Below are 17,502 nucleotides of genomic sequence, written 5' to 3' on the forward strand. Positions count from 1 at the left end.
TTTTGGCACAAAATTGATTCCATAATATTTGCGCATGTTATAAAAAGTTGCACATTGGAGTTATGCACCTGCTTAAGTCGATTTTCTATGAGCGTCATTCAAATTATTAAAATGACCTGCCTGTAGTTCGAGCCTCCAAAGTTTCTAGCAGTTTTTCAGTAATAACTGTACCACTACCTTTAATTCCAATTTACATTTTTTAAATTTTACGATGTTGTTAAAGGTCTCATTGCATCGTTTTTTCATTAATTGTGCGGTGGTCTCTAGTATGAATGAATGCCCTGTGAGCCGGATTTGGTGAAAAAAATGCTGTGGTTCTCCTGTTTCAGGCTGTTCTAGTTTGGTGGAGGAGTGGCTGGCGGGAGAACGACAGGATTTCAGCTCTTACTCATTAATATTCATGACATGTAAACGTGTTACCTCTGATTGGCTAACAATGTGGGTGTCTTTGTAAAAACTGTTTTGATTGGCTATTATGGTCTCGACATCGATGTTTTGACCAATAACAATGTAGATAACACGAATTTTACATCACATTCAACGAGATTTAAACGAGACTAAAGATGGCGACTTAGGCCCCGGTCACACCGCCCGAACTTTGCTGGAGCGTTCCTGGAGCGGTGAAAGAAATTCATCACCGTTCGTAACCGTTCACCACCGTTTAACAAAAGTTGGCCCCCGTTAAAGCAACGCCGTATACGCTCGGCCACCGCTGATGTTTCTCGAGGGGCCCTCCTACCGCTCCGAAAGTTTTGAGCTGCACAAAATATTGCGAGCAGTGAGGAGGGGGCAATTTTCCGCCCCGGCAAAGTTCACCCCTGCTCCACCAATGCCCAGTCAAAGTTTGGCACCGCTAGACGCAAGTTCGTGGACGCTTGGGTCCGCTAGGCCAACGCAGAAATCTTGAACGCTGGACCACCGCTGCTTCACCAGCGTTGCCCGGGCGGCGATTAAACGTTGCACAAACTTCAGTAGAGCGGTTGTAAGCGTTTTACGAGCGGACACGGGGTTGCTGGAACAGTGTCGGGCGTTGAAGCAGCTATCCATGGCGGCGACGAACTTTGGTTTGGCGTTGGTATAGAGGTGTCGGAGCGGGACCAGAATTTGGCTATAAATACGGGGAGAAATGGACCAGGAGCTCATTTGGAATCGAGCTGCCGTTGAGTTCAGACCTCATCTATATCGAATTTGCTCAAAGTTACAGTAAAACTGTATCACCATGGATGCTGAGAGACTTGCTATGATTGGTGCTAAACCAACTTTATACCCCCGCCGAGCCAAAGCCCGCATGCACAGAACGCTGCTATACCAACGCTCGCGTCACCGCTAAACCAACACTCACTACCGCTAAACCAACGCTAAAGCAACGCCGGCTTCAGCGGTGCACCGCTAAGCCAACGCCCGTGTTTTCGATTTTTTTCCCATTTTATGCGCAGTGACGAGCGTTGTCGAAATTCAGCCCCCCCCTCCCTACCCTTCAAGGAACGCTCCAGCAAAGTTCGGGCGGTGTGACCGGGGCCTTACAAATAATGTGTAAACATCGTTGGAGTTAATAAAGTTTGAACAGCATGAAGGAACATACCCCAATTCCCAGAAATTAATTAAAAAAAATTCTCAACGGATTTGGCATAATATAAAAAGGTCGTTTTTTACTCAGAAAAAGCGGAAATCCGTAGCCTGGCAAGCCAGACTAAATGTGAATATTTAGTCTGGCCTCGCTCGTAGACATTTCCGACGGGTGTAGGAGGAACAAACCGCTGTCTTTCAAACTGTCTCTGTGCGTATAGGCCAACGCTCTGACCAATCAGCGCAACAGTGACTGTGACGTAGTCAGAGCGACAGAAAGCAGTGGGGGAGGCCTTGAAATAAATAATTTTTCAAAATGCGTATTAATTAATAAACAGGTTCTAGATATTAAGAAGTTTGGAGATAATGACCACAAGTTTGGAGTCTGTACCACATACTTAACATACACTCTTATTTTTTTCAAGTGTTTTTCAAGGGTTTGCTTAAACTGTGTTTGAGAGTTTTTATTTAGTGGCGTTTGGTGAAATAATTTCCCTTAAATTTAAAATAACGGGAAAATAAGAAACAATCAAAAAGTAATGTTTCAAAGCTGTTTATTAATTCTTCGTACTGCACAAACTAGCCCCATCCTTTTGGCTACGAGCGGAGCCAGCTGGTAGATCAGACTTTTGCCATAGCCGGTCGGCAAAACAGCGAAAACATCCTTCTTGAAAAGGAATGAGCGGAGAGCCTCTTCCTGCTCATGTTTCAACGAAAACTCCAAGTCTAATTCTTCTAAAACTGATTCCAAAGCGGAGTCAAACGAGAGCTGTTCACTAGCCGTAGCCATCTTTCCTGTTGCGCTTTCTCCAGCGTCGCGCAGCCTTGTCGTCACTCCTGCAAAAGCCCGCACAAAGAATCCAAACAAAAACCTTGCGTTGTGATTGGCGGGCACGATTTGATGCCTGGGGTGTTTTTGTTTATATGGTGCGAGGCTAGACCCATTCGCTAGGCAAAAATATTTTTGGCCGCTAGGCGGTTGGGTCTAGTTTACTAGGCTAGGAAATCCGCCGAAAAGCAGAAAACTCTCATCCCTGCCGAGCTTGTGACCATGTCATGCATGCTAACGTGGAGAATATGAACATGCTATTTTGTAACAAAAACCTTCAAACAAAAAGTTCATGCTTTACTTACAGCTTGTGAGCTGGTGGTCGAGAAGCAAAACCACTACTGAAGGCACCGAAGTTTGAAAAGTCACTGTGGTTGAAATGATCAGAATACAGTACTAACGCTGCATTATACTTCGCTGGTGGTGTTCCAAAGATAAATTCCAACCATTTCTTCTTCACCTCTTCGATCTTGCAATGTTGCTCCGCTTAGGTTTCGTTTCTGTCGGCGGCTCCAGCCCGACTTTGTACGCTCATAACTCGGGCAGGGGAAGTCCCAGCCTCCCCAAACTTGGCAGCCAGAGACCTCTGCCCTCTCCCCAATGAACCAGCACTGCCAGGGTAGGCTAGCCCCACGCATCAGGACGTAATTCGCCCCGAGGCGAGCCGTGGCGCTCCGCTTAGGTTTCGTTTCTGTCGGCGGCTCCAGCCCGACTTTGAACGCTCGTAACTTGCGCAGGGGAAGTCCCAGCCTCCCCAAACATGCAACGTTGATGTGTTACTGCCACAAATAACACAGGCACAAACTTGTTCAGACATGTTTTCAACTTGCTGTTAGGTCCTCTTCGTTAGCTACTGACGAGATGGGCTCTGCTATCTCTCCTCGCGCTTAAATCTGAACTTTCTTCCCATGGGCAGTCGCAAGCCAAGGTGGGCAAGGCCATGAATACTAATTTTCGAAGTGACATAAGTTCATATGACTTTTTCAGATTCGCTCGTTTTTCCGACTATTTTCTTTCATAAGCTAGTACAGGGAATGGGAGTAGAATTATATTTTCACATGCAGCATGCATATGCAACTCGGAGTGAACTATGGTATTTCAAAAAGAGCCAGCATTAAACGTTTTTGGTGGAAGGGCACCTTTAAATGAATTGTTAATTGCACACACAACTTAGTGAATCATAATATGTGTTTGGGATGCGTGCGATTTTATCGTGCTGTATCATTCCGAAAACATTTCCATGGTTTGAAGGATAAGCTGACCCAGCACACATCTGCTACGCTTACAGAGAAAGTTTAAGTTCATTCATAATGTTATTCATAAAAAATTCACTCGTTTCTGATAACGATTTGTCTCGTCCGATGTCCTCTGTAACTAAAGAACTGTTATGTGGACTTGTAAGGGACTTAATTCATTAATTACAGTAATAGTGTCATATTTGTCTCGTCTCGTCTTCTTCCGCTTATCCAGGACCGGGTCGCGGAGGCAGCAGTCTAAGCATGGAAGCCCAAACTTCCCTTTCCCCAGACACCTCGGCCAGCTCCTCGGGAAGAACACCGAGGCGTTCCCAGGCCAGCCGAGAGACATAGTCCCTCCAGCGTGTCCTGGGTCTTCCCCGGGGCCTCCTCCCGGGGGGACATGCCTGGAACACCTCCCCAGGGAGGCGTCCAGGAGGCATCCGAAAAAGATGCCCGAGCCACCTCAGCTGGTTCCTCTCGATGTGGAGGAGCAGCGGCTCTACTCCGAGCTCCTCCCGAGTGACTGTGCTTCTCACCCTATCTCTAAGGGAGCGCCCAGCCACCCTGCGAAGGAAACTCATTTCAGCCGCTTGTATCCGCGATCTTGTTCTTTCTGTCATTACCCAAAGCTCATGACCATAGGTGAGAGTCGGAACGTAGATCGACCGGTAAATTGAGAGCTTCGCCTTTTGGCTCAGCTCCTTCTTCACCACGACGGACCGGTAAAGCGACCGCATCACTGCGGAGGCTGCACCGATCCGCCTGTCGATCTCACGCTCCATCCTTCCCTCACTCGTGAACAAGATCCCGAGATACTTAAACTCCTCCACTTGAGGCAGGACTTCTCCACCAACCTGGAGAGGGCAAGCCACCCTTTTCCGGTCGAGAACCATGGCCTCGGACTTGGAGGTGCTGATTCTCATCCCAGCCGCTTCACACTCGACTGCAAACCGCCCCAGTGCATGCTGAAGGTCCTGGTTTGAAGAAGCCAACAGGACAACATCATCCGCAAAAAGCAGAGATGAAATCCTGTGGTTCCCAAACAGGATTCCTTCCGGCCCCTGGCTGCGCCTAGAAATTCTGTCCATAAAAATTATGAACAGAACCGGTGACAAAGGGCAGCCCTGACGGAGTCCAACATGCACTGGGAACAGGTCTGACTTACTGCCGGCAATGCGAACCAGACTCCTGCTCCGTTCGTACAGGGACCGGACAGCCCTTAGCAAAGAGCCCCGAACCCCATACTCCCGAAGCACCCCCCACAGAATACCACGGGGAACACGGTCGAATGCCTTCTCCAGATCCACAAAGCACATGTGGACTGGTTGGGCAAACTCCCATGAACCCTCGAGCACCCTATGAAGGGTATAGAGCTGGTCCAGTGTTCCGCGACCAGGACGAAAACCGCATTGTTCCTCCTGGATCCGAGGTTCGACTATTGGTCGAATTCTCCTCTCCAGTACCCTGGAGTAAACTTTCCCTGGGAGGCTGAGAAGTGTGATTCCCCTATAATTGGAGCACACTCTCCGGTCCCCTTTCTTAAAAAGAGGGACCACCACCCCAGTCTGCCACTCCAGAGGCACTGTCCCCGACCGCCACGCGATGTTGCAGAGGCGTGTCAACCAAGACAGCCCCACAACATCCAGAGACTTGAGATACTCAGGGCGGATCTCATCCACCCCCGGTGCCTTGCCACCGAGGAGCTTGCAAACCACCTCAGTGACTTCGGCTTGGGTAATGGACGAGTCCACCTCTGAGTCATCAGCCTCAGTCTCCTCAGTGGAAGACATGACGGTGGGATTGAGGAGATCCTCAAAGTATTCCTTCCACCGCCCGACAATGTCCCCAGTCGAGGTCAACAGCTCCCCACCCGCACTGTAAACAGTGTTGGCAGAGTATTGCTTCCCCCTCCTGAGGCGCCGGACGGTTTGCCAGAATTTCTTCGAGGCCGACCGATAGTCCTTCTCCATGGCCTCCCCGAACTCCTCCCAGTTCCGAGTTTTTGCCTCCGCAACTGCCCGAGCTGCAGCACGCCTGGCCTGCCGATACCCGTCGGCTGCCTCAGGAGTCCCGGAGGTCAACATGGCCCGATAGGACTCCTTCTTCAGCTTGACGGCATCCCTTACTTCCGGTGTCCACCACCGGGTTCGGGGATTGCCGCCACGACAGGCACCGGAGACCTTGCGGCCACAGCTCCGAACAGCTGCGTCCACAATGGAGGTAGAGAACATGGTCCACTCAGACTCAATGTCCCCCGCCTCCCTCGGAAGCTGGGAAAAGCTCTCCCGGAGGTGGGAGTTAAAGACCTCCCCAACAGAGTGCTCGGCCAGACGTTCCCAGCAGACCCTCACCATACGTTTGGGCCTGCCAGGTCTGTCCAGCTTCCTCCTCCGCCAGCGGATCCAACTCACCACCAGGTGGTGATCAGTTGACAACTCAGCCCCTCTCTTCACCCGAGTGTCCAAGACATAGGGTCGGAGATCAGATGACACGACTACAAAGTCGATCATCGACCTCCGACCTAAGGTGTCCTGGTGCCACGTGCACTTATGGACACCCCTATGCTCGAACATGGTGTTCGTTATGGACAAACTGTGACTAGCACAGAAGTCCAATAACAAAACACCACTCGGGTTCAGATCGGGGAGGCCGTTCCTCCCAACCATGCCCCTCCAGGTGTCACTGTCATCGCCCACGTGAGCATTGAAGTCCCCCAGTAGCACAATGGAGTCCCCAGTCTGAGCACCCCTCAGTACCTCTCCCAGGGACTCCAAGAAGGCCGGATACTCTATACTGCTATTTGGCCCGTAGGCACAAACAACAGCAAGAGCCCTCTCCCCAATCCGAAGGCGCAGAGAGGCGACCCTCTCGTTCACTGGGGTAAACTCCAACACATGGCGGCTGAGCTGGGGAGCTATAAGGAAGCCCACACCAGCCCGCCGCCGCTCACCACGGGCGACTCCAGAGAAGTGGAAAGTCCAGCCCCTCTCGAGGAGCTGGGTTCCAGAGCCCAAGCTGTGCGTGGAGGTGAGCCCGACTATCTCTAGCCGGTACCTCTCAACCTCCCGCACAAGCTCAGGCTCCTTCCCCCCCAGCGAAGTGACATTCCATGTCCCAACAGCCAGCCGCTGTGTCCGGGGATCAGGTTGTCGAGGCCCCTGCCTTCGACTGCCACCCAATCCACACTGCACCAAACCCCTACTGCTACCTCTGTGGGTGGTGAACCCACAGGAGGTCGGGCCCACGTCGCCTCTTCGGGCTGAGCCCGGCCGGGCCCCATGGGCAAAGGCCCGACCACCAAGCGCTCGCATACGAGCCCCAACCCCAGGCCTGGCTCCAGGGTGGGGCCCCGGCTGTGTCCTACCGGGCGACGTCACGGTCCTGGATTTTTTCTCCATAGGGGTTTTTTGGTGAACTGCTCTTGGTCTGGCCTGTCACCTAGGACCTGTCTGCCTTGGGAAACCCTAACAGGGGCATAATGCCCCCGACAACATAGCTCCTAGGATCATTCAAGCACACAAACCCCTCCACCACAATAAGGTGGCAGTTCTAGGAGGGGTGTCATATTTGTGTATTTATCTATTCATAGTTGTGTACTCGAGTCAATATCAGTCAAGAAAAATGCTCTTAGGCTCAAGGTCAGAATCAAGCATAACTGGTACACGCCTCTGTTTCAGACAAACCCTGTCCTCACGTAACTTCTGAATAGTCCTTAATGCTGTAGTTACATCTGAGGTCTGAATACTGATTAGCTCATCTGTCCATAAGGCTGATGAGCTGTTGCCATGGCGTGACGTCCATCTGTCTTCCGTCGTCCATCATTCAGTTAAATCATATCTCCTCCATCAATTCTCCACGGATTTCCATTCCCATTCTTTTATTTGAAAGAACTCATCACTCCGCACAACACTTGGTCGTTGTTTTGTCAAATTTTTTTTTTTGACAAAACAACGACCAAGTGTTGTGCGGAGTGATGAGTTCTTTCAACTCATCACTCCGCACAACACTTGGTCGTTGTTTTGTCAAAAAAAAAAATTTGACAAAACAACGACCAAGTGTTGTGCGGAGTGATGAGTTCTTTCAAACAAAAAAGATGGCGTGACGTCCATCTGTCTTCCGTCGTCCATCATTCAGTTAAATCATATCTCCTCCATCAATTCTCCACGGATTTCCATTCCCATTCTTTTGTTTGAAAGAACTCATCACTCCGCACAACACTTGGTCGTTGTTTTGTCAAATTTTTTGCTAACGAGTTACTAATTAGTAGCCCAAAAGCATTAGCTCAAAATTGAGTCCAACCCGGAACAAATTAGTAACAAGCTGAATTTTTCAGAATATGTTCAGAATACCCTTAGGAATAACATACTAAAAGTCCCCGGGAATCCACCTTGTGCTCTCTGAGAAATTCAAGATGGCGTCCAAAATGGCCGCCGATTGGAGATTTTTCAATATCTCAGGGATAAAACATAATATAAATGCAATTAAAATGTTAAATTATATGTTCTCTCATACAAGCAATGCAAATTCACCATTGTCACACTGTTAAAATTAAAATTAACCAAGATTACAAGGTCATTAATGTGGAAATTACATGGAATTTGATGGTTGACATGACTGACAGATTAGCTTAGTCGGCTACCTACATACATGAACATAATGTAAGACAACATCAATTTCCTTAATATTTAGTGCATCTTTAAGCTTTGATAAAATATTAAAGGGAAATTAAATTTGAGAACTCTATCTTCTAAAACTACAATGGCAAGCTGTTTCAGTACACTTCTTCAACATTCCGCCGACTTTCATGACAAAAAGGTCTGCCTCAATAAAAGCTCTTGCTTATAAACAATGAGTAGACTTAAACACTTCTCAGTGCCTCAGTTGTAATGCTTGGACCTTTGTTGTACCATCAATGAAGTAGGGAATTTATTCAAGCTTGTTTAAGGGTGGAAAAAAATTCATCTTCGAGTTTCTAGCGCCAGTCTTTACTACTAGCAATGCCAGTGTGTTCGGACAAAAAAATGACTGAACTCAGCATGACCTTTTAACATGCCATTTTTCATTTTACACCACCAGTTTACTTTAATTAATATTAGGGCTGTCAAAAGATTAATTTTCTTGATCGCAACTAATCTCAGAAATTTCATAGTTAATCGTGATTAATCTTGATTTACTTTGCATGTGTAAAATTGATATTTTGCAGTAAGACCATTCGAATCTAACGTTAAACCCACAATGCAAAGTATTTCTGACCATTGTGTCTTAAATTGGAATAAAATGAAGACAGAGACAAAAGCAGAATTTATCTTTTGGCCTTTTTTATTTCAAAAAGAGTGTAGAGAAAGGAAAACAAGTATTAAGAATGAATGACTGGCTACTTTGGAGAAATTGTAAATAAATGAACACAAGAAAAAAATCAGAAAAAGTGCCATGTAGACCCACTTGTCTCTACTTCAGATTTGACTATGAACAATGTAACATCAGGCCACTCTCTTCTTCAAAAATAAAATGTCACCATAAAAAAATAAATAACCATACAAAGCACTTCATAACTTCAATTCAAACAAACCATTCAGAGGTCCAGAAAACCGTTGCTTATCCATCACAAAAGAGGACTAAACTGAAGACAACAGCGTGTCCTTCCATGCCAATGCCAACGACTCGATGGAAACCACACGCTTCCGCTCGAGCTGCCTACGGATGCGTAGAAGGAACAAAAGACTAGCAAACTTGAAATAGCGCATTTAACCAAAAATGAGTTTAATTAATACAACCAGAGGAGCTGCATGTGGATGATAGAAGTGCGGAAAATGCTGGTAAACTCTGATCGCGATTAAAAAAAAATTTGCGATCACAATTTACATTAATCTAATCGCGATTAACGCGTTAATATTCCCAGCCCTAATTAATATTAATGAAAATAAGTGCTCCAACCCCTAGTAATTGTGTTTGTTGTTTTATGAACAGAATAGGATGATACGGAGTGAACGAGTAACCAATGGATCCACACTATACACAAATATACTGTTATAATCATGTGTACATTGTTATTATATAATGTTAATACACAATGTAATTAATACACACATGTTGGAATTTACTCTCCTACCCTACAAAACATATATTCTGACCTTTTAATTGCATTAATATTTTGTTTTGGGCCTGAGATATGGGCAGATCTCCATTTGGTGGCCATTTTGGACGCCGTCTTGAATTTCTCAGAGAGCACAAGGGGGATTTCCGGGGACTTTTAGTATGTTATTCCTAAAGGTATTCTGAACATATTCTGAAATTTTCAGCTTGTTACTAATTTGTTCCGGGTATAACCCTATTACTCCTGGGCTATAGGCCAAATTAACAAATTTTCCAGACCTCTCACTAGAATTTTATCTCCTCTCCAATTTCTCATCCAATTCCAGTTCTGATTAATGTTTTGGGTCGATCTTCCCTTGAGGAACAAAACTTGGTCATTTGTTTGTTGATTTCCCTGTTGTAAACAATTTGTTTACAACTTTGCTTATTTTCAGTTCAATCATGTCTCCTCCCTCCTTCAGTTCCCAATGGAGTTCAGCTCTGATCGTTTTATTTGAAAGAACTTGACCTTCTGCACAACACTTGGTCGTTGTATCGTCATTTTTTTGCAAGCTAATTAGTCGTTAGGTCACTTAACACATTTTCTTCTGACTAGAATTGTATCTCCTCTCTCATTTATCAAATGAATTCAGTTCTGATCGGTGTTCTGGGTCGATCTTCCCTCGGGGAACAAAATTTTGTCCTTTGTTGATGTTCCTGTTGTAAACAGTTTGTCGTGGAGGTTGGGCCTCTCTCACGTCGTCACATTTCAGTTCTGTTTGATGTTTTGGTAGTCAGGGTTGTTTTGATAGCAGGCCAGATGAGATACTACATCCTTGACGTTCTTCTCTCTCTCCCCTCTTCAGGCTCTCTTGCAGAAAATGGCGTGAGCTCCTCTGTGGTTCCTGACTCGTCCCACAAACCCTGTTCTGTTTCCTCCTCCCACCCTGAATTGGCCAATAGCAGCTCCTTTAACTCCTCTCCTAATCATGTCAAGCAGGAGTGTGACTCCCAGTGTCCCGGGTCTTCGTCCTCTTCCTCATCCTTTTCCTTGTCCACCTCTCCCAGTTCCCATCGGCCGAGCCAGTCCACTCAGGCGATCTCTGGGGGGAGTAAATCAGCACCACGAGTCTTCGCCCGCACAGTGGTTCTGTCCCGTGCTGCGTATCGGCTCATCGCCCCTGACTCTGTGGATCAGCCCAGCTCGGCTTGGCTCCTCCCTCACGGGGACGTGGAATGGATCGGAGCACTCCGGCCCCCTGTCCCACAGCATGGTGATGCTGCTGAACAGTCGCTCTATTACCGCCAGTGGACAAAGGCACGGCCGCAGCATGCCGATTACAGTGCTGCGGGCTCCGCCCACCCGAGGAGACTCCTACTGAGTGGACCACCACAGGTCAGAACCACCCACCTCACACTTAATTATAAACTGATAAATGACACTTGCGGTCCCAGTTAGGGGTTTAGGGTCTTGGTCAGGGATCCAACAGTGCACAGGTTTGTGGTGGTGTGATTTAATTCTATTCTTTTCTCTTCAGATAATAATGTTTTTTTTTCCCTTTTTCGTGTGATGTAGGTGGGTAAAACGGGTGCATATCTGCAGTTTTTGCGGATTTTGTTTCGGATGTTGATTCGTCTGTTAGAGGTGGACGTTTATGATGAGGAAGAGCTGGAGGAAGGTGAGATTCTATTCTATTCTATTCTATTCTACTTCAATGCACTGCGTACTTTTTTGTACCACTCTACTCTCTTTATTGTTTTATTTTGTGTTCTGTTTCTATCCTATAGTATTCGATTCTATTCTGTTCATTTCTATAGTGTCTTATTGTATTCGATGCTGTTTCATGGTGTTCTGATTTTGCTGTATATTTTATTAAAAGGGTTTCCAGAGAAGCAGATATTTCAGGCTGTAGTGCTTCATCAGCTGCATTACAGGCTTCATAGACGAATCCATCAGATATTAAAATTAAAATTAAAATGAACAGATGTTGAAATCAGAATCCGATACAGATGTTTTGATTGCTTATTGCTCAGTTGTATTTGTTTATTAATCTGTACCTTTTTTTTTTTTCCAGATATTACGACTGAAGACGCCAGTGCTCCTGTGTCCAGCGGCCTACCATGGCCTGACCTGGAGGAGATGCAGAAGATGACCTTTGACCTTAACCCTCGTCATCCCAAGTTTAAGCAGTGCAGCGCAGTGTATTCAGGCAGGAATCCACTGAGATTAAACGGTGAGTCAGTGAAGCTACAATGTTCTTCAGCTTACTTTAGAGACTGACATTACTGCACATGACATCATCAGTCAGTCATCATGTGACCTGCTAGTTGAAAGAACACTACACATTATGTGTGTTTTTGTGAGTTGTGGTTATGTGATCACGTGTGTGTGTGTGTGTTATGCAGGACTGAAGCAAGAGGAGTATGACGAGAGCGGTGAGATGAAGAGGAAGACGGTCTCTATCAGGCTCAGCATGTTTGCAGCCCATAATGCATTTCATCATTGTGAACAGTGTCATCATTACAGCGAGCCTGGCCCTGCACGTCCAGTGAGTCTCACACTTACTCTCTCTCTCGCATGCACACACACACACTAGAATAATGTAAAACTAGACCGGACAATTCCCCGGGGGAAATTGTGAGAGGATGCAGTGCGCGAAGCAATTCGGTCACGCATGTTCGCTGGCCATGAATGTGTGACCTGCAATGATGTTTCAATGCAATGATTATGTGTGTGCTTGAGACAGCAGCCGTCATGAAGAAGAGCTATTCAAGAGTATAAACAAAGTGACTACAGGCGGAAATTAGCATGCACTGCTATAACCTGGGACAGACATCTGTCCTTACCACAAGGATGATGTTTAATTTGTGCACTGTCCCTTTTAAAAATAAAATAAACTCTAAACTCTAAGAAGAGTGTTTGTAGTTTGTATGTACGAACAGAAGTGTTCCTAATAAAGTGGGCGGCTAAGGTGAAGTGTCATGCCGACCGAGGCTGGGGGTTTTTTTTCACAAAAAAAAAGAAATTCACAAAATTCTTTCACAGTGAGCGCTAGAAGGGTCTCCTGAATAGACTGATGTAATTTTTTTGTCTGTAGTGTTAAAAATGAGAGACTTTTCTGTCACTTTTATAATGGGTGTCAATGAGCTAAGACACACAAGGTATGGAGTTTTGTGCTGTTTTTCATGAAGGCCCAGGCCTCGAACAATGACAAATAACTCGACAACGGAAGCAGCTATTCACAAAATTCTTTCACAGTGAGCGCTAGAAGGGTCTCCTGAATAAAATGATGTATTTTTTTGTCTGTAGTCTTAAAAATAATGATGCTAGAGCGAGTTAAAAATGAGTGACTTTTCTGTCCCGTTTATAATGGGTGTCAATGAAGCCTCTCGGCTGCACTCTTCTCAGTTTGAGGCTTCTCATTCAAAAACTGTAAATCCTATCGTTTAGTTAGACACATTGTGTGAATCAGGACAAGTTTTCCTACTACTTTTGAGAAAATCATGTCTGTAGAGTGAAATTTGTGGCTGAAAACACAGTTTAAGCGAGAAAGTTTGACCTTTTTTTTCAAGCTGTCTACACTCTGACTTAACGAGATGCACTGGTGTGTAACACAATAGACACCCATTCAAAAGCCGGATTTTCTCCCGGAACCCGCATGGCGTTTGAGCCGGGACTGATCCGAAAGTGTAGAACCTAGCAGAAAAGTTGAATGCCAGATCCACAGAGGAGAAGTTTTCCTACGTTTTAGAGTTTGAATCACGTCTCTAGGCGAAAGCATGCCAGAGCAGCGGACGTTTGAAAAATGTTGAAAAAGTGCTTTTTTTTCAATTAATTCCATAGAAATTAATGGGGGTTTTTTCGACTATTTTTTCGCGACTATGTTGCAAAAAAATCGTATTCTGTAGAGAAAAGTAATAGCATAGCGAGTCCGATCGAGCCGCACGTTTTGATATATTGTTTGTCTGTGTGCGACATATGGTTATTGAGTTATTCGAAATCAAAATTTGCGTAGGAGGAAGAAGAATACGGAAGAAGAAGAAGAAGAGAAGAAACACGTAGAAGAACAATAGTTGCAGTGCTTTGCACTGCAACCTATGGGCTCCCCTAGGGGAGCCCATAGGTTGCTGTGCTTTGCACTGCATCCTAATAATGTGTGTGTATGTGTCGTGTCCTCAGTTGTCCGACTGCACCTTCCACGCCTTCTCATTTTGCTCATCCATGCTTGGTGAGGAGGTGCAGCTCCACTTTGTGATCCCGAAGAACAAAGAGCACCACTTTGTCTTCAGCCAGCAGGGATGCCAGCTCGAGAGCATGAGACTTCCTGTCTTCTCCGACCAGGTGACCTCACGCTTTTCTCGTTTTGATAAACAATCTGACCACGGAGCTCCATGGTGAAGCCCTTGAGGACTATGAAGTCACATGATCATAATACTGGTGCTTCCTCGAGTGTAAACATTTCTCCCACCATACAAATAACTTGTGATTTGATGGTGGTCTGATGGACTAAATTGGGGTGTGGAATAATCTAAGACACATGCTCACTCTCTTCCTCTCTCATTCTGTTACAGGATGGTGTAAAGAGTACGATTTTCACCCCCACGACAGGCCGGCAGGATCTGGGTCTCCTGAACCTGCACCACGCCCTGGAGGGGGCACTGCACCTCCACATCCTGGTGGTGAAGCAGCATGAGATGGCACTGTACAGGAAGTTCTGGCCCAACCATGTCCTCCTAGTGCTACCCTCCATCTTTAACAACTCGGGAGTGGGTGAGGAACCAAAAAAAGGCAAAAGCCTGCACTCAGCCATCCATGTTAACTTTTATAAACCTTTTACTGTGTTGTGTTGCTGAAAAAAGATTTCTGACTGCTGGTGGCGTAGTTACAGACCTCTCTTGCCCCCTAGTGGCTGACCTTTCTTACTACATCAAGCAAAAACAAGTAGAGGAAATACTTAATTTAGTCTCATCTCATTATCTGTAGCTGCTTTATCCTGTTCTACAGGGTCACAGGCAAGCTGGAGCCTATCCCAGCTGACTACGGGCGAAAGGCGGGGTACACCCTGGACAAGTCGCCAGGTCATCACAGGGCTGACACATAGACACAGACAACCATTCACACTCACATTCACACCTACGGTCAATTTAGAGTCACCAGTTAACCTAACCTGCATGTCTTTGGACTGTGGGGGAAACCGGAGCACCCGGAGGAAACCCACGCGGACACGGGGACAACATGCAAACTCCACACAGAAAGGCCCTCGCCGGCCACGGGGCTTGAACCCGGACCTTCTTGCTGTGAGGCGACAGCGCTAACCACTACACCACCGTGCCGCCCTACTTAATTTAGTATGTTTAGATAATCTGTGTGTGTGTATCAGGAGCGGCTCGCTTCATGATTAAAGAACTGTCATATCACAACCTGGAGCTGGAGAGGAACAGACAGGAGGAGCAGGGTGTTCAGAGGCAGGACATCTGGCCCTTCATCCTCATCATGGATGACTCGTGTGTGCTATGGAACACCCATATCCAGAACAGAGACAGGTACGATCAAGCACAGGGATGGAGGGGTTGAAAAAAAATGTCTTCCAAAAACAATATTATATTTATCTTGATCTCTCACTTTGTCACTTTGTCTTTGAGATGGATGGAGGAAAAGGGGAGGGTGTGTTGAAGGGTGGAGAAAGGGAAAGAGTTAAGAATTGGCTGAAAAGGAAGCTTAGTTTACAAACAAATTCTTCTCATTTGACTTTCTCACTTTGGAAGGCGTGGATGGAAGAATAGAGAATGGGAAGGATAAAGGAAAAAGAGTGTGAATGGTTGGATGGAGGAAAGGATGGGTGAAGAGATGAAAGAATGAATGGAGAAATGGATGGAGAAGTTCCTTCAGTGAACTGCAGTTGGCTGGATGGATGTAGACATGGATGGAGGGATTAACCTTTCTCTCTCCCTCTCTCTAGCTCAGTGGAGGTGTGTAATGTATCCCTAAAGAGTGTGTTGCTGCACATGGAGGCGACTCCATCACTCTCTCACTACGCCATGTGTGGCGTGAGGAACTGGAGCAGTAAAACCTCCACCTTGTTTCTCGGTGCTGCATTTAGCCGCTGCCATCTTCACGACTTCATCCTGCTCAATGTGGACCTCACTCAAAACGTCCAGTACGACCTCAACCGGTGAGGAGACACACACATTTAAAAGACCAAAACTGTCCAGTCCTGACAGACCATAAACTAGACTACACCACTAAAGGGCGCTGATATATTAGAAATACAACCCCGATTCCAAAAAAGTTGGGACAAAGTACAAATTGTAAATAAAAACGGAATGCAATAATTTACAAATCTCAAAAACTGATCTTGTATTCACAATAGGACATAGACAACATATCAAATGTCGAAAGTGAGACATTTTGAAATTTCATGCCAAATATTGGCTCATTTGAAATTTCATGACAGCAACACATCTCAAAAAAGTTGGGACAGGGGCAATAAGAGGCTGGAAAAGTTAAAGGTACAAAAAAGGAACAGCTGGAGGACCAAATTGCAACTCATTAGGTCAATTGGCAATAGGTCATTAACATGACTGGGTATAAAAAGAGCATCTTGGAGTGGCAGCGGCTCTCAGAAGTAAAGATGGGAAGAGGATCACCAATCCCCCTAATTCTGCGCCGACAAATAGTGGAGCAATATCAGAAAGGAGTTCGACAGTGTAAAATTGCAAAGAGTTTGAACATATCATCTACAGTGCATAATATCATCAAAAGATTCAGAGAATCTGGAAGAATCTCTGTCTGTAAGGGTCAAGGCCGGAAAACCGTACTGGGTGCCCGTGATCTTCGGGCCCTTAGACGGCACTGCATCACATACAGGCATGCTTCTGTATTGGAAATCACAAAATGGGCTCAGGAATATTTCCAGAGAACATTATCTGTGAACACAATTCACCGTGCCATCCGCCGTTGCCAGCTAAAACTCTATAGTTCAAAGAAGAAGCCGTATCTAAACACGATCCAGAAGCACAGACGTCTTCTCTGGGCCAAGGCTCATTTAAAATGGACTGTGGCAAAGTGGAAAACTGTTCTGTGGTCAGACGAATCAAAATTTGAAGTTCTTTATGGAAATCAGGGACGCTGTGTCATTCGGACTAAAGAGGAGAAGGACGACCCAAGTTGTTATCAGCGCTCAGTTCAGAAGCCTGCATCTCTGATGGTATGGGGTTGCATTGGTGCGTGTGGCATGGGCAGCTTACACATCTGGAAAGACACCATCAATGCTGAAAGGTATATCCAGGTTCTAGAGCAACATATGCTCCCATCCAGACGACGTCTCTTTCAGGGAATACCTTGCATTTTCCAACATGACAATGCCAAACCACATACTGCATCAATTACAGCATCATGGCTGTGTAGAAGAAGGGTCCGGGTACTGAACTGGCCAGCCTGCAGTCCAGATCTTTCACCCATAGAAAACATTTGGCGCATCATAAAACGGAAGATACGACAAAAAAGACCTAAGACAGTTGAGCAACTAGAATCCTACATTAGACAAGAATGGGTTAACATTCCTATCCCTAAACTTGAGCAACTTGTCTCCTCAGTCCCCAGACGTTTACAGACTGTTGTAAAGAGAAAAGGGGATGTCTCACAGTGGTAAACATGGCCTTGTCCCAACTTTTTTGAGATGTGTTGTTGTCATGAAATTTAAAATCACCTAATTTTTCTCTTTAAATGATACATTTTCTCAGTTTAAACATTTGATATGTCATCTATGTTCTATTCTGAATAAAATATGGAATTTT

General features: G+C 45.8%; 1 protein-coding gene across 5 annotated transcripts in view; it reads left to right on the forward strand.

Annotated features, from left to right (window-relative positions):
- Window positions 1-17,502, forward strand: part of greb1l (GREB1 like retinoic acid receptor coactivator) — a 99,884-nt gene that overhangs the window by 73,493 nt on the left and 8,889 nt on the right. For 3 of the 5 annotated variants that reach the window (XM_060916047.1, XM_060916062.1, XM_060916056.1), the window contains exons 22-29: window positions 10,572-11,101; window positions 11,282-11,384; window positions 11,781-11,939; window positions 12,112-12,254; window positions 13,886-14,047; window positions 14,278-14,476; window positions 15,087-15,249; window positions 15,666-15,878. In XM_060916047.1, coding sequence (XP_060772030.1) covers window positions 10,572-11,101; window positions 11,282-11,384; window positions 11,781-11,939; window positions 12,112-12,254; window positions 13,886-14,047; window positions 14,278-14,476; window positions 15,087-15,249; window positions 15,666-15,878 — 1,672 coding nt within the window. Of the gene's footprint in view, window positions 1-10,571; window positions 11,102-11,281; window positions 11,385-11,780; window positions 11,940-12,111; window positions 12,255-13,885; window positions 14,048-14,277; window positions 14,477-15,086; window positions 15,250-15,665; window positions 15,879-17,502 lie in introns of those variants that run through there. The other 2 variants (XM_060916074.1, XM_060916070.1) reach the window with 2 other exon arrangements.

The sequence above is a fragment of the Neoarius graeffei genome, chromosome 1 (genome assembly GCF_027579695.1).
Source record: "Neoarius graeffei isolate fNeoGra1 chromosome 1, fNeoGra1.pri, whole genome shotgun sequence".
Taxonomy (NCBI): Eukaryota; Metazoa; Chordata; class Actinopteri; order Siluriformes; family Ariidae; genus Neoarius; species Neoarius graeffei.